This window comes from Lolium rigidum, chromosome 1, assembly GCF_022539505.1.
Source record: "Lolium rigidum isolate FL_2022 chromosome 1, APGP_CSIRO_Lrig_0.1, whole genome shotgun sequence".
Lineage (NCBI taxonomy): Eukaryota > Viridiplantae > Streptophyta > Magnoliopsida > Poales > Poaceae > Lolium > Lolium rigidum.
This window is the reverse complement of record NC_061508.1, coordinates 23,228,578-23,252,018: the sequence shown is the minus strand read 5'-3', so window position 1 is coordinate 23,252,018 and position 23,441 is coordinate 23,228,578. Positions and strand designations below refer to the sequence as shown.

General features: G+C 44.7%; 1 protein-coding gene across 1 annotated transcript; it reads right to left on the bottom strand.

The window, feature by feature from the left end:
* Nucleotides 1–18,659: 18,659 nt before the first annotated feature.
* Nucleotides 18,660–19,973, bottom strand: LOC124705385 (protein MOS2-like). Its single transcript, XM_047237119.1, has one exon. The coding sequence runs from the start codon at nucleotides 19,971–19,973 to the stop codon at nucleotides 18,660–18,662; it is 1,314 nt and encodes a 437-aa protein (XP_047093075.1).
* Nucleotides 19,974–23,441: the final 3,468 nt, after the last annotated feature.

Genomic DNA, 23,441 nt, shown 5'->3' with positions numbered 1-23,441 from the left:
GGCGAAGTTTCATCTTCGTTAAATTGTTATATGGTTGGAATTGGAAAATGCTACATGTAGTAACTCTAAAATGTCTTGGATAATTTGATACTTGGCAATTGTTGTGCTCATGTTTAAGCTCTTGCATCATATACTTTGCACCCATTAATGAAGAAATACTTAGAGCTTGCTAATTTGGTTTGCATATTTGGTTTCTCTAGAGTCTAGATAACATCTAGTATTGAGTTTTGAACAACAAGGAAGACGGTGTAGAGTCTTATAATGTTTACAATATGTCTTTTATGTGAGTTTTGCTGTACCGTTCATCCTTGCGTTTGTTTCAAATAACCTTGCTAGCCTAAACCTTGTATCGAGAGGGAATACTTCTCATGCATCCAAAATACTTGAGCCAACCACTATGCCATTTGTGTCCACCATACCTACCTACTACATGGTATTTCTCCGCCATTCCAAAGTAAATTGCTTGAGTGCTACCTTTAAAATTCCATCATTCACCTTTGCAATATATAGCTCATGGGACAAATAGCTTAAAAACTATTGTGGTATTGAATATGTACTTATGCACTTTATCTCTTATTAAGTTGCTTGTTGTGCGATAACCATGCTTCGGGGACGCCATCAACTATTCTTTGTTGAATATCATGTGAGTTGCTATGCATGTCCGTCTTGTCTCGAAGTAAGAGAGATCTGCCACCTTAATGGTTGGAGCATGCATATTGTTAGAGAAGAGCATTGGGCCGCTAACTAAAGCCATGATTCATGGTGGAAGTTTCAGTTTTGGACACATATCCTCAATCTCATATGAGAATAATAATTGTTGCCACATGCTTATGCATTAAAGAGGAGTCCATTATCTGTTGTCCATGTTGTCCCGGTATGGATGTCTAAGTTGAGAATAATCAAAAGCGAGAAATCCAAAATGCGAGCTTTCTCCTTAGACCTTTGTACGAGCGGCATGGAGGTACCCCATTGTGACACTTGGTTAAAACATGTGCATTGCAAAGATCCGGTAGTCCAAGCTAATTAGGACAAGGTGCGGGCACTATTAGTATACTATGCATGAGACTTGCAACTTGTAAGATATAATGTACATAACTCATATGCTTTATTACTACCGGTCTACCGTTGACAAAATTGTTTCATGTTTTCAAAATAAAAGCTCTAGCACAAATATAGCAATCGATGCTTTCCTCTTTGAAGGACCATTCTTTTACTTTTATGTTGAGTCAGTTCACCTATCTCTCTCCACCTCAAGAAGCAAACACTTGTGTGAACTGTGCATTGATTCTTACATACTTGCATATTGTACTTGTTATATTACTCTATGTTGACTATTATCCATGAGATATACATGTTACAAGTTGAAAGCAACCGCTGAAACTTAATCTTCATTTGTGTTGCTTCAATACCTTTACTTTGATTTGTTGCTTTATGAGTTAACTCTTATGCAAGACTTATTAATACTTGTCTTGAAGTACTATTCATGAAAAGTCTTTGCTTTATGATTCACTTGTTTAATCATATCATTACCATTGTTTTGATCGCTGCATCCACTACATATGTTTACAAATAGTATGATCAAGGTTATGATGGCATATCACTTCAGAAATTATCTTTGTTATCGTTTTACTCGCTCGGGACGAGCGTAACTAAGCTTGGGGATGCTTGATACGTCTCCGACGTATCGATAATTTCTTATGTTCTATGCCATATTATTGATGATACCTACATGTTTTATGCACACTTTATGTCATATTCGTGCATTTTTCGGAACTAACCTATTAACAAGATGCCGAAGTGCCGGTTCCTGTTTTCTCGCTGTTTTTGGTTTCAGAAATCCTAGTAACGAAATATTCTCGGAATTGGACGAAACGAAGACCCGGGGGCCTATTTTTCCACGGAGCTTCCCGAAGACCGAAGAGCATACGAAGTGGGGCCACGAGGTGGCGACACCACAAGGCGGCGCGGCCAAGGAGGGGCCCGCGCCGCCCTATGGTGTGGGCCCCTCGTCAGGCCCCCGACTCTGCCCTTCCGCCTACTTAAAGCCTCCGTCGCGAAACCCCTGATGCGAAAACCCACGATACGGAAAACCTTGCCGAGACGCCGCCGCCGCCGATCCCATCTTGGGGGATTCCGGAGATCTCCTCCGGCACCCTGCCGGAGAGGGGATTCATCTCCCGGAGGACTCTACACCGCCATGGTCGCCTCCGGAGTGATGAGTGAGTAGTTCACCCCTGGACTATGGGTCCATAGCAGTAGCTAGATGGTTGTCTTCTCCTCATTGTGCTTTATTGTTGGATCTTGTGAGCTGCCTAACATGATCAAGATCATCTATCCGTAATTCTATATGTTGTGTTTGTCGGGATCCGATGGATAGAGAATACCATGTCATGTTAATTATCAAGTTATTACATATGTGTTGTTTATGATCTTGCATGCTCTCCGTTACTAGTAGAGGCTCTGGCCAAGTTTTTGCTTTTAACTCCAAGAGGGAGTATTTATGCTCGATAGTGGGTTCATGCCTGCATTGACACCTGGGACAGTGACAGAAAGTTCTAAGGTTGCGTTGTGCTGTTGCCACTAGGGATAAAACATTGGCGCTATGTCCAAGGATGTAGTTGTTGATTACATTAAGCACCATACTTAATGCAATTGTTTGTTGCTTTGCAACTTAATACTGGAGGGGGTTCGGACGATAACCTGAAGGTGGACTTTTTAGGCATAGATGCAGTTGGATGGCGGTCTATGTACTTTGTCGTAATGCCCAATTAAATCTCACTATACTTATCATGTCATGTATGTGCATTGTTATGCCCTCTCTATTTGTCAATTGCCCAACTGTAATTTGTTCACCCAACATGCTTTTATCTTATGGGAGAGACACCTCTAGTGAACCGTGGACCCCGGTCCATTCTTTAATACTGAAATACAAATCTGCTGCAATACTTGTTTTTACTATTTTCTCTGCAAACAATCATCTTCCACACAATACGGTTAATCCTTTGTTACAGCAAGCCGGTGAGATTGACAACCTCATCTGTTTCGTTGGGGCAAAGTACTTTGGTTGTGTTGTGCAGGTTCCACGTTGGCGCCGGAATCCCCGGTGTTGCGCCGCACTACATCCCACCGCCATCAACCTTCAACGTGCTTCTTGGCTCCTCCTGGTTCGATAAACCTTGGTTTCTTTCTGAGGGAAAACTTGCTGCTGTGCGCATCATACCTTCCTCTTGGGGTTGCCCAACGAACGTGTGAAATACACGCCATCAGAGGTGCATGCCGAGCGCCCTGTGCTTGGCACGGAAGGAGTAGACGTTCACCGTCGTGCCGACCTTGGGGAAGGTGTTGCTGATGTTCTCGGCATGCGTGACGAGGCAATTGAAGTCCGTGGCGCCGAGTCTCCTGGTGCAGAAGGGGCACCTGTACACACCCTTGGCGAAGTAGGAGATGTACTGGCCGACCTGCAGCCTCCGCAGCACCTGGCGAGTCTTGACGTCCTCCTCCTCGTCGTCGCTGCCGATGTCGCTGCCAGACATCTGATCCACATCAACCAGAAACTATGAGTGAATGAGTTGCAACGATGACGAACGTGCATAACAAAGTTAGGAAAAACAGAGTCAGCCTCAGTTAGAGTGGGCATGATTATATATCTACAGGGAAGGTGTAAGCGAACCAAAGCTCATGCACAACAGATTTGTACATAGCAATGGTTCGCTGAACCCTCCCCGTAAAAATTTGTGCCCAACGATTCATCATAGGCAAAGAAACAGATTCCGGATCCGAACTTGAACACATTCCAGATTATTTGCAAAATTAAACGGTTGATATCTTTTGATTAGTGCATAAAATAACTGATTGAGATCCCATGATTACTTGCATAAATTAACCGATTGAGATCCAATTATTACTTGCATAAATTAACCGAACGGCCGAACCCCAAATCTTAAAGGAAATCAAGAAGTGATCAAAACAAAATGGAGTAAAATCGGCGCAAATATTAGCCCAATACTCATCCATCTACAGATCCATCTACACCAGCAAAAATAGGGTTCAAAAAGGAATGGGGAAACAAAAAAAGAAGCAAACCATAGTTACCTCGTTCCATGGGTCCTCCAGGAAGGTGTCGTAGGGGTTCGGGGGCGGGACGTACGGCCCCGGCTCATAGGGGTCAAATCCCGGCGGGATCTGACTGCCACCGGCGGCAGCAGCCTCCGATGCACCGGCGGCGGCGGCGACGACGTCCGTTGAGGGGACGGCGTCGAAGAGGGAGGCGTCGCGCTTGGAGCCAACGGCGCCGTCGACGATGGGATTGGCATTCTCCTTGTCCATCTCGCCGGCAGAGGAGAGGGAGAGGGAGAGGGTTTTTTGCTTGGGAGCTTTGGAGAAGATGATGGGACGTGAGAGAGGCATCGTTGCGTGGGCGAGTGAGAGTGACAGAGATAGTGGGAGGAGGCGTCTATAAAGGCGAGGGGTGGTTAATGCGACCCGCGTCCTACGCGTCCACCGCTGCACGTCTGCACGGCTTGGACTTCTGCAATGCGACACGCGTCCACGATTGCACGTCTTCGACTTCTCACCGCGACCCGCGTCTACGCGTCAACAATTGCACGTCTTCCATTTCTGCACCGCAACACGCGTCCTCGAGTCTAACCCTGGAAATTTAGATATAGTCAGATATAACCTCGAGTCATATACTAGCATTTTTTATGTGCTCAGTTTTCCCCTTGAGTGCTAATACTGGCTAGTGCAATATGCTCAGTTTTACCCTCAAGTGGCTGGTCAACAGACAGTCAACAAATGAGAGTAACTAGTTAAATGAGTCATTTAATGTGCAAAAAATTCCGAAAAATAGTGGCACATACTCATGGAGTCTTTACCACAAATTGCCAGTTCTCAAAACATAGATAAGTCATAGATAAATCAAGTTTTACCACAAATTGCCACTTCTCAAAGGCCTTCTCAAATCACCTAGTAGCTATGAAGGTGCATGGTTTTCCACAATAAGCCCTTCCCAAAACAGCTTTCCCCAAAACATACTTTGTCTAAATGAGGCCACAATTCTCACACTCATGTATATTTGTATTGCAAATAGTTTGAGGTAGGCCAAGATGGGTTTCATTGTACAAAACACGCATTTTCCATTTTTTAAATCTCATATTTGAATCCCTTAGTCTGTTTATTATACAGGTGCCCTTGGTTTCTTGATACTACTCGGCTTTGCCCTCTCCCTCCACAAATTCTCGCAGACGTGCAACATTGCTCGATTGGTCTAGCCCATGTCACGCGGATCGTGCCCGCCGACCGTTGATCGTATGATCTAACGAGCGGGATAACCCCTCTCTCTCTCTCTGTCGGCGGTTACCTTCCACTCTCTAAGTATGCTAAAGGGCGGTTTTACGTATTCATTTTCACGCGCTAAAAATTATAAACTCTTTTAGGCATTACTTTTCACGCAAAAAATGATAAACCATCACCGATTTGTTGTAGCCATTAATTTTCACGCAAAAAATGATAAACCATCACCGATTTGTTGTAGCCATTAATTTTCACGCAAAAAATGATAAACCATCACCGATTTGTTGTAGCCATTAATTTTCACGCAAAAAATGATAAACCATCACCGATTTGTTGTAGCCATTAATTTTCACGCAAAAAATGATAAACCATCACCGATTTGTTGTAGCCATTAATTTTCACGAAAAAATGATAAACCATCACCGATTTGTTGTAGCCATTACTTTTCACGCAAAAAATCTACCTATCTTTGTATTGAAGATCGTCTGTATGATTTTTTAGGTCATTTAGAGAAGGTAGAAAAAAATCCCTTTGAGAAGGTCGAAAAAACCTAACTTGTTACAAAAGCTTGTTTCAGTGAGACCTAACAAAATTTGGCATACATGATGCCATATCTATAACAACAAGGAATATCTAAAAGGGAAAGTTTCACAAAATTTGAAATTTAGGGCGAAAATGATGCCATACATGATGCCATAACTTGTTACAAAATCTGAAAATCAATTGGGTATTATAAAGGGAAATAAAAAGTTCGAAAAATGTAAAAACGAAACCATCTATCTATCTATGTATAGAAGATCAGCTGTATGAAATTTGAGGTCATTTAGAGAATGTAGAAAAAATCACCTTGTTAGAAAAGCTGGTTTCGAGTGAGACGAAACGGCATGCGTTTAAGCAAAGTGATTTTTTCGAACATCTCCAAATGACCCCAAATTTGCCATACATGATGCCATACGTGTAACAACAAGGAACCCTATCTAAAAAGTGTCAAAAAAGTTTGCCCAACCGTATAGCTCTATCAAAAAGAACCTCATCATGGCGCTAGTATAATTTTGGGCTTAGTTACAAACTTTCGTTACCTAACCTTCAACACGGAACTTGTTTCAAATCACTTTTGGCGTACAAGAAACAAATCCCAGTTTGATTCGAGCACCACAGCCTCCAAACGATGCCGATGCCGATATCGGCATGGTCAGAACGACTATGCTCGCCGCCACTGTAGGTCACCGTCGGGATGCACCGTCAATCCCGTCCCCTCATTCGATCACTGACACACCAGAGATACCGCCGAGGCCAATGCCGAACGTACATGCTGATGCCAATGCCGAACATGCATGCACGCTACTGTGGGCACGGCCACGCCGCCCCGCTATGCTTGGACGCCACGGACCACCGCGAGGTCTTTCCCTTCGCCACCACACTCTTCTAGCACCCATCTATACACGCCGGAAAGGAGAGACACTAGTTTTCTCTACATTGCTCGCGTTCGTGTCGGACACGGTCGGTCAAAGTTTTGAGGTAGTCGTCGATGTCGTCGACCATTTCTTCTCTTCTTTGCATGGTTAAACGCGTCTAGTTCATATCTATCTAATGCGTCCGGTCTCGCCTCATGCGGTTCTTTGTGGACGTCGATCTCATCTCGGCACCCCGCAGGCCACCTCCTCCGTGCCATCGCTCGTAGAGCTCCGTTTAAAAATCTATTCCTACCCGTGTATTGCCCATTGTATCAGCGCCATGGCCCACTTGTCATTCGATATACCGAAGCCCCACTCGTGCGCGTTTCGGTCGAGGATACACCGATGCTTACGGTCAAACAAAGATGGATGGTCTGACGTGTCTTTGCGGGCTCTACATGGCCCCACTAGTCAGAAGATAACGGTCAACCGTCGGGCAACCGGCCGTTACATCACGTGTGATGGTTTTAGACAAAGGCTTGGGTAAAACTGAGGAAAAACTAAGGAGCTGGGGAAAACTGAGCACAACTAAGGACCCGAGGGCACGAAAATAGAAATCCCTAATATTATACCATTGTAGCAAAACCATAAAATGGTTGTAGCAAAAAAAGGTATGTAGCAAATCTCCACTACCGCTAAAAAAATCCACACACGAGGTACCAACATACCGATAGTGGCAACATCAATGACCTATGGTAGCACCGTCGTGAACCTACAATAGCAACGCCACTCTTCATATGCAACATCAGCGATGGAGCCATGTAGTATCAGAGGCCAACGGCTTGCAGCACAGATGTTTGCCTGTTATAGTACGTGGTTGTAGCCGTCTTATGTAGCGGTCGCGGCCGACTTATGTAGGTACACACACCTTCACCACTTCCAACCATAGAGGTTGTCCTAAAAGGGGAGACGAAATCTGTAACATCGTCGTCGCCTGGCCCTGGCTTGGCTCGCCGTGGTGGTTGTCTGGCACAGAGCAGCGCCGCCATCCTCGTCGTCGTCACGATTGCCGGTAGGATAGGACAACGAGAAGCTGCATCTATCGGCACACGAGTAGGAATCGGAGGCAGCAGCGCGCTCGCGTAGGAATTGGTCGCGGCGAATGCGTAGGAACCGGCGGCGGCAGCATCGAACGATATGGCGGCTTCGGACAAAGCTTGTCGGCACTGCCCAGGCTTCCTCTGCGCCTTTGCCGAGCGATGAACTTGCCATGATGGGGCGACGGTGAGGACGGCGCGGCAGACCGCGCATCGCATCTAGACATGAGCGCGGACGCTGGAGAGAGGGAGGGAATGAGTGGGCCATCGCTAGTAAGGGTTTCGATGGTGAAGGGTATCGGCCTCCGCCGCGGTCAACGTGGAGCATGGAAGCCACGTCCATGAGATAGGAGAACGAGTGGAGGAGGAGCCGTGTGAGGGGATCAGGTCGTTGGTGGGGTCCATCCATCCTTGTAGTCATGCGGAGGACATGCGTCGGGCATAGAAGCCGGAGGAAGCAAACATGGGGATCCCCCAAGTGATCGTTAGTCTTTTCCATTTTTTTGAAGCATAATTCGTGTGATGGAAACATATATACATCGGTGGCGGCAATAGTTGATTTTTTGCTACATGCTCATATTTATTTCCCTATGTCTCTTTTATTGAAATGTTGTATTTTTTTTGCATGTTTCAACACTTATGAAAAATTGCTACAACGATGTTACAAATGTTGCTTGGATTTTGCAACATAGGAATAATTTGTTTGCTTCAACTTTCGTGCGATTGTGCTACAATAGCATAACATTTTTTTGCTACGAGGGGCCTCCGCTGAGGTCTGCATCGATGTCTCTGACGAGGCCTTTTTTTTCTACATTACCACAATAATCTTTTTGCTAGGACGTCTCTGTGAGGTCTTGATACGTCTCCAACGTATCTATAATTTCTGATGGTCCATGCTAGTTTTATGAAAATACTCACATGTTTTATATGCACTTTATATCATATTGTGGCATTTATTGGACTAACCTATTAACAAGATGCCACAGTGCCAGTTTCTGTTTATTATGTCTGTTTATTGCAGAAAAGGCCCAAAAACCAAAGTGCTCGGAAAAATCCAGAAAAATCACAGAAATTCTATTTCTCCGGAAGACTCACGGAGCCAGAAGGGCAAGCCAGGGGGAGGCCCAGGGCCTCCACACCATAGGTCGGCGCGGCCAGAGGGGTGGCCGCCCCACCCTATGGGGTGGGCCCCCCAGGCACCCTCTTGCGCCGCCTCTTCGCCTATATTATCCCTCGTGACGTGAAAACCCTACACCAATTGACGAAACTCCAGAAAGACTCCAGGGACACCGCCGCCATCGCAAAACTCCGTTTCGGGGGACAGAAGTTTCTGTTCCGGCACGCCGCCGGGACGGGGAATTGCCCCCGGAGTCATCTCCATCGACACCACCGCCATCTTCATCGCCATCGTTGTCTCCCATGATGAGGAGGGAGTAGTTCTCCCCCGAGGTTGAGGGCTCTACCGGTAGCTATGTGGTTCATCTCTCTCTCCCATGGTGTGATCTTTATGTGATCATGAGCTTTGTATCACTATTAATCTATGTGCTACTCTAGTGATGTTATTAAAGTAGTCTATTCCTCCTCCATGATGTAATGTTGACAGTGTGTGCATCATGTAGTACTTGGCGTAGGTTATGATTGTGATCTCTTGTAGATTATGAAGTTAACTATTACTATGCACTCTAGAGGTTACTTTAATATGAACTCCGAATGTTGTGGAGCTTGTTTACTCCGGCTTGAGGGAGCTTTTGTAGCCCTACACAATGAATGGTGTTTGTTATCCAACAAGAGAGTGTGAGAAAGTAGCACAAGTGAAGAGAAGTTATTTATTTATGTGATCATTGTTGAGAGTGTCCACTAGTGAAAGTAGGATCCCTAGGCCTTGTTTCTAAGCATTGAAACCCCGTTTCCAACAAGTTCTGATACATGTTTGCTTGCTGCCATATCTATTTCAGATTGCAATTACCACTCATAGTCATCCATATTACTTGTATTTTACTATCTCTTCGCCGAACTAGTGCACCTATACATCTGACAAGTGTATTAGGTGTGTTGGGGACACAAGAGACTTCTTGTATCGTAATTGCAGGGTTGCTTGAGAGGGATATCTTTGACCTCTACCTCCCTAAGTTTGATAAACCTTGGGTGATTCACTTAAGGGAAACTTGCTCGTCGTTCTACGAACCTCTGCTCTTGGAGGCCCAACACTGTCTACAGGAATAGAAGCGTGCGTAGACATCAAGCTATTTTCTGGCGCCGTTGCCGGGGAGGTAAGGTAAAAAGTATTCACATCCTCCGACTACTAAGCTATTTCCTAGCACTGTTGCCGGTGTGTGAGTGCTCGAAGCTATTTCCTTTAGATCCTACAATTGCATCTTTTTGTTTCTTGTTTTTATTTTTCACTAGTTAGGCATAATGGAAAACAACAGTGAACTTTTTAATCTTTTTCCTGAGCTAAGACATGAATGGTTTGATGCGAAAATTAAAAAACCTATGGAACCTTATCTGCATGATAGTAGCAATGTTATTAGTATGAATGCAATTACTGCTAATGCTATGGAAAAGTCTAAGCTTGGGAAGCTAGTTCTTATGATATTTTTAGCTTCCCATCTTTAGGGGAGAAAATTTGCTCTGATAATACTTTATCTCCCATATGTGATAACTCTAATGATGCTTGTGATCCACCTGCTGAAAGTATTCCTTTCAAGATACCTATGAAAATTGTTGAACTTTCTATGAACAATTGCTATTTTGGAGATGGCTGTCCATCCTAATGATCATTTACTCTTTATACATGAATTATGTGAGTTGTTCGAGAATGCATGTATTTCAAAGGACCAAGTTAAGAGGAAGCTATTGTCTATATCTCTGAAGGGCAGAGCTGCAGAATGGTATAAGATGCTGAAGAATGGTCGATCCATTGGTTGGGAGGAAATTGTACCTCTCTTTTATTCTAAATTTTATCCTCCTCATGAAGTGCATATTGATAGGAATTACATTTATAACTTTTATCCTCGTGATGGAGAGAGTATTTCCCAAGCATGGGGGAGATTGAAGTCACTAATGCTCAAATGTCCCATTCATGAGCTCCCCCGTAATGTTATTATTAATAATTTTTATGCAAGGCTTTCAGGACACCACAAGGACTATCTAGATGCCTGTTTGGAGGGATCTTTCCCAAGCAAGGAGGTTGAAGCTAGATGGGACCTTCTTGATCGGATTCAGGAGAATACTGAAGATTGGCAGAACGACAAAGGTAAAGAATCAGGTATGAACTATGAATATGAATGCATTAAGTCTTTCATTGAAACTGCTGATTTTCAAGAGCTTAGTGCTAAATATGGTCTTGATCCTCAAATTATGGTCGGTTGCTATAGAGCCTTTGCTTCTCATATTAATGTTCCTAAGGAAAATTGGTACATGTATCATGAACCTTTCAAAGACACTTGCATGGAAAATGAAATTGTTGTTAATGATTGCAATAAACATGCCCAAACTTCTGTTTCTTATAAGCATGTTAATTTTTGTGGAATGCATAGACCTTGTGGAATTAATCAAATCGAAGATGAATATTGTATCCATCATAGGAATGAAAAGACTAGAAAGTGGTTTAGGGCTCTAGATGATCTTGGTGAAAAAGTTTGTGCCCTCTATCCTTTTATTTGTGAACTTTTCCATAGAGTGGGTCATTTTAATTTTCAATGCTCCTCCAATGATAATGCGAACCCCATGAGTGCTGCAAATTTGTATTGTGATGATGAAATCCTTCCTAATCAGCATGATGAACTTACCTTATTTTTGGGGTGTGAAGAGTTATCAAGAAAAATTTATTTGTTACATATGAGTGATCTTGATATTGATAGTGTCCTTCATGGGTGTCTTTCTTATTGCATTAATAATTGCCATACAAATACTTACATACAAAATATTTTAGAAGATGACACCTTGCCAAAATATGATAGGACCGCTGTGTGTTTTGAACTTATTAATGAAAAGGAGGAATCCTCCCAAGTTTCTTCCATTGTTTCTGGAAATAAAACAGGTTATGTGGAGAAGCCTCCCCTCAAGCCTCTTCCTCCTAAAGAAGGGAACGAGGAGAAGGGAAAGAAGAAGAAGAAGGGAAAGAAGAAGAAGAAGAAGAGGGGGAATAAAAAGAAAGAGGTAACGACATATCCCCGCGTGTATGAGATAACGATAGGTAACCGTAAGTATGTTGCTCCTAATGATTATTATGATAATGAATCTGAGTAATCTTCCTATGCCCTTTACCTATATTAGTGATTATGATTTAGAAGAGCAAACTACTTTTGATATTGAAAATCTCTGGGAAACTAATTCTGAAAATGAGGATGTTAATAACTGCCATAGTATTAATACTATCCATGTTTCTTCCCATGACGATATAGAAAGCTCTAAGATTGGGGAAGCTTGTTTTGATGAGCATGATATTTTTAGTCCCCCAAGCATGGAGGAGAAAATTTACTTTGATGATATTTTACCTCCTATATATGATAATTACAATGATGACTATCATATTTTCAGTCCACCTACTATTGAGGAGAAAATTAATTATGACTACAATATGCCTCCTATATATGATGATTATGGTGATGAGAATAATAATGATAGCTATTTTATTGAATTTGCTCCCACTACAATTAATAGTAAAGACTATGCTTATGTGGAGAGTAATAATTTTATGCATGTAGCTCATGATAAGAATGTTTCATGTGATAGTTATATTGTTGAGTTTGTTCATGATGCTACTAGAAGTTATTATGAGAGAGGGAAACATGGTTATATGCATCTTAATAATATTAAGTTTCCCCTCTTTATGTTGAGAATCTTGAAGTTACTCGAGTTTTATCTTCCTATGCTTGTCACTTTGTTCTTCATGAATTTATTTGTGAACAAGATTCCTTTTCATAGGAAGTGGGTTAGGCTTAAATTTTTTTCATACTTGCTGTTTGATGCCCTCTTTGCTCCAACTCTCATCCTTATGTGAGCATCATTAAAATTGCTGAGCCCATCTTAATGACTATAAAGAAAGCACTTCTTGGGAGATAACCCATGTTTCTATTTTACTACTGTTTTGTTGTGTCTTGGAAGTTGTTACTACTGTAGCAACCTCTCCTTATCTTTATTTTATTGCATTGTTGTGCCAAGTAAAGTCTTTGATAGTAAGGTAAATACTAGAATTGGATTACTGCGCAGAAACAGATTTCTTGCTGTCACGAAATTGAGTAGCCCCGTCTGTAGGTACCTCAGAAAAATCTGCCAATTTACGCGCATGATCCTCAGATATGTACGCAACTTTCATTCAATTTGAGCTTTTTCATCTGAGCAAGTTAAGTGCCCCTGAAAAATTCGTCTTTACGGACTGTTCTGTTTTGACAGATTCTGCCTTTTATTTCGCATTGCCTCTTTTGCTATGTTGAATGGATTTCTTTGTTCCATTAACTTTCAGTAGCTTTGTGCAATGTCCAGAAGTGTTAAGAATGATTATGTCACCTCTGAATATGTGAATTTTTTATTATGCACTAACCCTCTAATGAGTTTGTTTTGTGTTTGGTGTGGAGGAAGTTTTCAAGGGTCAAGAGAGGAGGATGATACAATATGATCAAGAAGAGTGAAAAGTCTAAGCTTGGCGATGCCCCCGTGGTTCATCCCTGCATATTTCAAGAAGACTCAAGCATCAAAGCTTGGGGATGCCCAAGGCATCCCCTTCTTCATCGACAACTTATCAGGTCACCTCTAGTGAAACTATATTTTTATTCCGTCACATCTTATGTGCTTTACTTGGAGCGTCCGTGTGCTTTTATTTTCGTTTTTTATTTTCATTCTCTGAATAAATTCATGCTTATGTGGGAGAGAGAGAGACATGCTCCGCTTTTTCATATGAACACTGGTATTCTTAGCTTTACTTTTAATGTTCATGGCGAAGGTTGAAAACTGCTTCGTTCATTGCTATTTGGTTGGAAACAGAAAATGCTTCATGTGGTAATTGGTATATTGTCTTGAATAATTTGATACTTGGCAATTGTTGTGCTTAAATAGATCATGTTTAAGCTCTTGCATCATGTACTTTGCACCTATTAATGAAGAACTACCATAGAGCTTGTTGAAATTTGGTTTGCATGATTGGTCTCTCCAAAGTCTAGATATTTTCTGGTGAATTGTTTGAACAACAAGGAGACAGTGTAGAGTCTTATAATGCTTGCAATATGTTCTTATGTAAGTTTTGCTGTACCGGTTCATACTTGTGTTTGCTTCAAACAACCTTGCTAGCCAAAGCCTTGTACTGAGAGGGAATTCTTCTCGTGCATCCAAAACCTTGAGCCAAAACCTATGCTATTTGTGTCCACCATACCTACCTACTATGTGGTATTTCTCTGCCATTCCAAAGTAAATTACTTGAGTGCTACCTTTAAAATTTCATTCTTTGTCTTTGCAATACATAGCTCATGGGAAAATAGCTTAAAAACTATTGCGGTATTGAATATGTTACTTATGTATCTTATTTCTTATAAGTTGCTTGTTGAGCGGTAACCATGTTTCTGGGGACGCCATCAACTATTACACCTTTGTTGAATATCATGTGAGTTGCTATGCATGTTCGTCTTGTCTGAAGTAAGGGTGATTTATCATGATCAAATGGTTTGAGTCTGCATATTGTTAGAGAAGAACATTGGGCCGCTAACTAAAGCCATGAATCATGGTGGAAGTTTCAGTTTGGACATTAATCCTCAATCTGTTATGAGAATATTATCTGTTGTTGAATGCTTATGCATTAAAGAGGAGTCCATTATCTGTTTTCTATGTTGTCCCGGTATGGATGTCCTTAGTTTAGATCTATCAAAAACGAGAAATCAAATGCGATTTATCTCCTTGGACCTTTGTACGAGCGGCATAGAGGTACCCCTTTGTGACACTTGGTTGAAACATATGTTATGCAATGATAATCCATGTAAATCCAAGCTAATTAGGACAAGGTGCGAGCACTATTGGTACTCTATGCATGAGGCTTGCAATTTATAGGATGTCTTATGCATAACACATATGAATTATTACTACCGTTGACAAAATTGTTTCTATGCTTTCAAAATGAAAAGCTCTAGCACAAAAATAGTAATCCATGCTTCCCTCTGTGAAGGGCCTTTCTTTTACTTTATGTTGAGTCAGTTTACCTACTTCCTTCTATCTTAGAAGCAAACACTTGTGTCAACTGTGTGCATTGATTCCTACATACTTGCTTATTTGCATTCATCATATTACTTTGTGTGACAATTATCCATGAGATATATCCATGAGATAAACATGTTGAAGTTGAAAGCAACCGCTGAAACTTATATCTTCCTTTGTGTTGCTTCAAAACTTTCTACTAAGAATTTATTGCTTTATGAGTTAACTCCTATGCATGTCTTATTGATGCTTGTCTTGAAAGTACTATTCATGAAAAGTCTTTGCTATATGATTCAGTTGTTTAGTCATTGTCTTTACCATTGCTTTGAATCACTTCATTCATCTCATATGCTTTACAATAGTATGATCAAGATTATGTTAGTAGCATGTCACTTCAGAAATTATTCTTGTTATCGTTTACCTACTCGAGGGCGAGTAGGAACTAAGCTTGGGGATGCTTGATACGTCTCCAACGTATCTATAATTTCTGATGTTCCATGCTATTTTTATGACAATACTCACATGTTTTATATGCACTTTATATCATATTATGGCATTTATTGGACTAACCTATTAACAAGATGCCACAGTGCCAGTTTCTGTTTATTATGTCTGTTTATTGCAGAAAAGGCCCAAAAACCAAAGTGCTCGGAAAAATCCAGAAAAATCACAGAAATTCTATTTCGCCGGAAGACTCACGGAGCCAGAAGGGCAAACCAGGGGGAGGCCCAGGGCCTCCACACCATAGGCCGGCGCGGCCAGAGGGGTGGCCGCCCCACCCTATGGGGTGGGCCCCCAGGCACCCTCTGGCGCCGCCTCTTCGCCTATATTATCCCTCGTGACGTGAAAACCCTACACCAATTGACGAAACTCCAGAAAGACTCCAGGGACGCCGCCGTCATCGCGAAACACCGTTGGGGGGACAGAAGTTTCTGTTCCGGCACGCCGCCGGGACGGGGAATTGCCCCCGGAGTCAACTCCATCGACACCACCGCCATCTTCATCGCCATCGCTGTCTCCCATGATGAGGAGGGAGTAGTTCTCCCCCGAGGCTGAGGGCTCTACCGGTAGCTATGTGGTTCATCTCTCTCTCCCATGGTGTGATCTTTATGTGATCATGAGCTTTGTATCACTATTAATCTATGTGCTACTCTAGTGATGTTATTAACGTAGTCTATTCCTCCTCCATGATGTAATGTTGACAGTGTGTGCATCATGTAGTACTTGGCGTAGGTTATGATTGTGATCTCTTGTAGATTATGAAGTTAACTATTACTATGCACTCTAGAGGTTACTTTAATATGAACTCCGAATGTTGTGGAGCTTGTTTACTCCGGCTTGAGGGAGCTTTTGTAGCCCTACACAATGAATGGTGTTTGTTATCCAACAAGAGAGTGTGAGAAAGTAGCACAAGTGAAGAGAAGTTATTTATTTATGTGATCATTGTTGAGAGTGTCCACTAGTGAAAGTAGGATCCCTAGGCCTTGTTTCTAAGCATTGGAACCCCGTTTCCAACAAGTTCTGCTACATGTTTGCTTGCTGCCATATTTATTTCAGATTGCAATTACCACTCATAGTCATCCATATTACTTGTATTTTACTATCTCTTCACCGAACTAGTGCACCTATACATCTGACAAGTGTATTAGGTGTGTTGGGGACACAAGAGACTTCTTGTATCGTAATTGCAGGGTTGCTTGAGATGAATATCTTTGACCTCTACCTCCCTGAGTTCGATAAACCTTGGGTGATTCACTTAAGGGAAACTTGCTGCTGTTCTACAAACATCTGCTCTTGGAGGCCCAACACTGTCTACAGGAATAGAAGCGTGCGTAGACATCAGGTCTCTGACAAGGTCCAACGGGTCTTGATCTTTTTGTTTTTCAGTCGAAATGTTTTGTGCTAAAATGAAGCAAAAGTGAGAAAATCATCAAACTTTGATGACAAGCTCGGGCGGAGGACATGCGTCGGGCGTAGAAGCCGGAGGAAGCGAAACGTGGGGATCCCCCAAGTGACCATTAGTCTTTTACATTTTTTATTCATATATACCGGTCATAGAGGGATCAGACTAGCAATGAATCATAATTCGTGTGATGGAAACATATATAGATCGGTGACGGCAATAGGTGATTTTTTGCTACATGCTCATATTTATTTTCCTATGTCTCTTTTATTGAAATGTTGTAATTTTTTTTGCATATTTCAACACTTGGGAAAAATTGCTACAACGATGTTTCAAATGTTGCCTGGATTTTGCAACATAGGAATAATTTTTTTTGCTTCAACTTTCATGCGATTGTGCTACAATAGCATAACATTTTTTTTGCTACGAGGGGTCTCCGCTGAGGTCTCCATCGATGTCTCTGATGAGGTCTTTTTTCTACAGTACCACAATAATCTTTTTGCTAGGACGACTCCGCGAGGTCTCTGACAAGGTCCAACGGGTCTTGATATTTTTGTTTTTCAGTTGAAATGTTTTGTGCTAAAATGAAGCAAAAGTGAGAAAATCATCAAACTTTGATGACAAGCTCCTCAGATATCGAGGGCGCATTCCGATTACCTGCACAATCTTCTTGATGAGGAGTTTATGATGATTTCTGGAGTTGATATCGAGGACTGGAGTTTACTCAAACTTGCAACAGTTGTGAAGAAGATGTGTTATCCTTATGAAGGAATTTTCCTTGGTGATCCTTATGTGGTGAATGTTAACTTTTCCTGTAGGTATTTTACTATGCAATGCATATGCCAGGAAACTTGTCATTTTATCTAACGACTGAAGTGGTATTTTTTATGTCAGATGTTCTCACTCAGGGATTTAGAAATCATACAGGATGAGGCCGCTGAATATCGAGAAATGATGGATGATAGCAAAATATTGGCAATCTACAAGGAGTCTATCTATCTCTATGAAAACAAGTTAACTATACGGCATAACCTGAAGTGCTTGGTTAAGATGGCTAAAGAAGCACAGGAAACTGAACAAGACCAGGAGAAGCTTGCAACGAACGGTGTTGACTTCAAGCAGACCGAAGTCACTAGTACAACTGATCATACTGCGGCACAGAGTATGGATATCATGGAAAAATCGAACAAGGTGAAAACGCTGGTCTAAAGCAGATGAATGTATCTCTGAATTCAGATAATGATGAAGAACAGAAGCAGACCGAAGACAGTATTAGTACACAAATAATGGTGAAGAAAGAGAGCAGAGTGAAGGTAGTGCTGCTGCCATGGTCGCGAGGTTGAGCAATCATGCTGAGGCGATACTTGCCGGCGAGATCATGGAGATCATTTGGGGGGAGAGCGAACAAAACAAAACCAGTACCAACGAGCTGGCCGATGCATCATCATCAGTGAAACCAGCAGGGTATCCCAAAGCTTCTTTGGATTACCCATGCAATTCGCCTGCTAATGACATTGGGGAGATATCCAACAATTAATGGGCCGTGGCGATGGATGCTGTTTAGTTGCTTCCACTGCGCACCAATAATTATTCATTGACACTCTCTTGTAGTTACGAAAATTTCAACCACATCTTAGATCAATATTGATCAATTATACTGAGAAGGTTATGTTCATTACAAAACTAATTTACAAAAGCGCAGTTCAGTTTATCAGTTCCATTATTTACTGATATCTGATTTCTCTAGTAGCGCGAGAGAGCAGAAATTACATGAACGAGGCTATTGATATGTCAGTAACCAATCAACTCTGGATCCCCAACATACTCTGCAATCTTGTCCAACCCCACCGGTATCATGTCTCTCGTATCAGCATCCTCCAAAACTCCGATGCGCTCCTCGAAATTCTTCTGAACCAGGCGGCCGTACACACCCTTCTGCTCGCCACAAAGCACGAGCGCGTGCCCGTTCACCGGCGGCAGCACTGTTTCAAGCATATCCTGCTCCACGCCCTGCACCACCTCAGTCCCATCGTCCATGACAATGTCACACGTCGTCGGCCCCGTCACATCGAGAACTCTCCCCTTCATCATGTATAGCCTTTTGCTCATGTTCTTGCTCACCACCCTGACTCTGATATGGCTATGTAAACATGGCACTTTGAAGTTATTAGTATTAGTACTCCCACAGACGGTACTGGATTGTTGGCTAGCTCGAGCGTTGGGAACCTTCTGCATTTGATCTCTCCTCTCCACGTCTCTCTTCTTAGAGGGATCGAATCCTAAACCTTGCGGGCCGGTGCGGCGGTCATACTGGACAACCTTTGCCTCTTTGGTACAGTTCCTTCCAATTGCATCGCCTTCCTTCCAGCCATAGCCTGCAAGAAGAGCAGCACCAAATCCTTCCACGGGTACCTCATCATACTCTTCTGTACCAGGTTGATCGGGGAGAACGGCCATGTCCTCTTTGTACCGCCGCAGCATCAGGTCGCCGCTGGCGGCGCTGGGGCCATCCGCAGCAACTGGACAAGTCACTGGTTTCCCGGCAGTATCAGCCGACACTGCGGCAGCTTTGTTGCGGACAATGAGACCATAGGATGTGCGGGAGGAAGAGGGATTGTCGGGTGGCTTGGAGGTATCGAGGACCGAGTTAATGTTGCCAACGCCGATGGAGGCGTCCGTGGGCTCGCCGGATCTGGGGTTGAGTAAGCGGCCGGAGTTGGGAAGGGGAGGGATGACGGCAGGCTTCACATGATCAGGGGCGGTATTGCGGGTGATGAGGCCATAAGATGTGTGGGAGGAGGAGGTTTGATCGGGCGCCTTCGAGGTGTCGAGAACGGGGTTGGTGCTGCCAGCGCCGGTGGAGGCGTTTGTGGGTTCGCCGGATCGGGGGTGGAGTAAGCGGCCGGAGTTGGATAGGGGCGTGAGGACGGCAGACTTCACGTCAGGGGTTAGGGTTTGTGAGGTCTCGAACACGGTGATGAACATAGGGGCTGGGGTGGAGTCACCCACGTTGTCGTTGGGACGGAAGCCGCCGCCGGCCACGGGGTTGGTGGACGGCCTGGCCTTTGAGGGGATGGAGAAGGACAGCTTCATCCTCTTCTCCATTGCGACTTCGTGAGCGGTGGCGATCTGAGGGGAATAGGTGGGAGCGATCTGCGTCTCGTATTTACACTTTTTCAAGATAAATCTGTCTCGGAATCCCTGTTTCAATCGACTGACAGGTCGATACCTCCGTGGCCCGTGTCCGCAACAGCCCCGGGTGAACCATAAGAGCATGTCTATCCCCTATTTTTCTGCCCCTTAAAACGTGAGTAGAGAATATTGTATGGATCGTGCTGATAATCCTCCGGAGGCTCAAAACCACCCAGCCTCCGGCTGGAGCGTTTGACACGTGTCTATTTTGGCCTAAAGAAATCTCCGTTTCTCAACACCGCATCACGCAACTGGAGGTGGAAAAGTGCTCCGTGCACGCAGCTTTTCCTCTGGCTTGCAGTGGACGAACTCAGTGCCGCCCGGAGCTCCGACGAGCTACGACCGCCGCCGGCGAGGAAGACCCTTGCAGCAGGGTCGTTGCCCGTCCTTGCAGCAACGCCACACAACTCTTGTAGGTCCTGTTCTCATCGCTTGAAGCACCCGATTATGGCCGTCGGCGAGCTCCGGTGAGCTACGACCGCCGCCGGCGAGGTAGTTTCTTGCACCACCACCTGCCTCTAGAAGCAGCGCCGCACAACGGTCGTTGGGCTGCAGCCCATCACTTGAAGCACCCAACTCCAGCCGCCGGCGAGCTCCGTCGAGCCATGGCCGCACCCTGCAAGGACCACCACTGGCCTGCTCCTAGCAGCAGCGCCGCACAACGCTCGTAGCTCCACCGACCGCCTTCGCTAGCAGCACCGAAGACGGGAGGTTGCAGCAGCGCCGCACAACGCTCGTAGCTCCACCGACCGCCTTCGCTAGCAGCACCGAAGACGGGAGGTTGCAGCAGCGCCGCACGGCCTTTGCAGCTCCGGCAACGGGAGGTTGCAGCAGCGCCGCACGGCCTTTGCAGCTCCGGCGACGGGAGGTTGCAGCAGCGGCAGCCGGCCTTTGCAGCTCCGGCGGCGGGAGATTGCAGCAGAGGCGGCCGGCCTTTGCAGCTCCGGCGGCCAGCCTTTGCAGCTCCGGCGGCAGGAGGTTGCAGAAGCGGCGGTCAGCCTTTGCAGCTACGGCGGCCGGCCTTTGCAGCTCCGGCGGCAGGAGGATGCAGCATTGGCTGCCGGCCTTTGCATCTCCGACGACAGGGGTTGTAACTCCATCATCTTGATGTCGCATGGATGCCCACCGCCGCCCCCTTTCTGCAGCTGCGTCATAACGGTGCCGCGGCGCCGACATGCTCGGACTACCCTCGCGTCATCGTCACAGACATCACCTCAGCCGCCATGGATTCCCTTGTTAGCAGCACCCTTGAAGCTCCGCCCCACCCAGCCCTCGCATCGTGACGGCAACTGGCGGCGCTGGGTGAGGAAAGGCGGCGACGCCGGATGGGATTTCTCCGGCGGCGCGCGTGTGGGACGGGCGACAGCTAGCTGGCGTGGTGGCATAGTTCTGCGGGCGAGAGGCGAGAGAAAAGGAAGAACGGGTGGGGGAGAAGGAATCGGAAGAGATAAGGCAGCCTAGTGGGTCCCTCACCTCTCGATGTCCACCACGCAGATCGGACGACGCGCTGTCCGGAGGTTGCAACGCGCGTAGCCTCCGAAGGATATGAAGCCTTTTCCATACTGTATTCACTTTTCACTAGCCGAAAACTCGTCCAAGCTCGCAGACCCCGTATCCCCACCCCGTAAAACAGAATCCTACGGAATATCCTCATCTCCGTGTCGTCGTCGTTCAGCAGCTCGTCAAGGTCTGAATCGTCGAAATCCGACGAGGACCAATCGGTCGACGAATCCACCAAATCCTCCATATGCACATCCTCCGAAGTCATCTACCACCGTGAAGCATAGATCAACCTCCAAGCACATCGATTGTACCGGCGAAAACAAAGAGGAACGCGACGGAGTACTCACAGTGGGTTTGAAGGGGGAGGAGACCGCGGTGGGGGTGTGTGGTGACCCGGCATACCACTGCATGGTGTAGTATGCAAGTCTGATATAACACCAATGAAACACCGTTCCACTAGTATTATATCGCTCGGAGTGGTACAACGAAACATATGCGGGTCCAAGGCATGTCTATAGAATTACAACACCGACTCTATTACATAAGATCATCACAGACCTCCTACTTTACAATGAGGTAAAACCGCAAATAAACTCCAGAAGAACGACTCGTAGTCTAGTCTTATCACTGAACTCTATTTGTAGAGTATTTAACTAGCTATAGAGGCTAAGAATAGATTCTAGCTAAGTAGGAGCTAGGTTTAGGAAACTAGTTCCCTTTTATTGCTAATCTAGGTTGTCCCTTGTTGGATGTGGTGTTTGACTCCTCCGACGGGTTCATGTCCCTTGAAGTAGTTGTTGACTCTTCGGTCTTCGAGTTGCACCTGTAGATCCTCCATCGATGCCTCCATATCTAAGCAGGGGATTTAAGAGTGGGATGAGTACGAGCGTACTCAACAAGTTCATTATAGGAAAGAGGTGTTTAATGCACTAGCTACAGCATTAGACCGGAAAGTCTAATACCAATGCAAGTTTTCATAACCATTTCTTCAAGAGGGTTGCTTTTATTCGGAAGAACTATGTCCGTCGGCCTTCACCGGTTTACTAGAACTTCATGGAGCTCCTTTCCGGCAGCGTTCGCAGCTTCCATATCCCGGAACGAGGGAGTGACAGGTCACGATTCATTACACTCGCAGAGGTGTGTTGCTTTACCCATAAGAGATCTTAACCTTGTTGCCAACCGAGTCTAGTGCTCGTCCACACTTCCTTGGGTGTGAGGCCGGGAGTAAGGTCATAGCCAATCATATTCCTCCGCTACCTCGCACACCCACCCGTTGTTGCATGCCCCGACCCCGGGTCCACGCCGGTCCCATTATTCCCGTAGATTTCAGGGTGGACCCCGACCACGACAACGATCGCTGGGCTCTACCATACACTCCTACGCCGGTAGCTGCAACCCATCATAGACCGCATTACCGTGGGGAATTAGAGTGGGATCCCCACCCTCCGGTTATTCCGCAAGACACAATGTGCTATGGCAAGCAATGCTTTACCGTGGGGAATTAGAGTGGGATCCCCACCCTCCCGGTTGTTCCGCTTGGATTACAAGCGTACTACGGTAAGCGCATCCGTTGATGTACAAGAGGTGGAAATACGATTGACTAGTCCGTCCCATTCCGGATCTTATGGTTAACACGGGTATTACGGCACAAGAATCACTTGGCGACATTTGTTGTTTAATCCTAGATGGATATAAACCCGTGCAATGGAACCTCCACCATATCAACACAATCCATGGTTCCATTGCCCACCACATAGTCATATTCATAGTTATGAAAGTAGTGGTTTTGGTTTTTATGCAATAGTGATAACCATAGTACTTTGCAAGTAATTTGATAGAAATAATCAAATGACATGAGCAAGTGATGAACTTGACTTT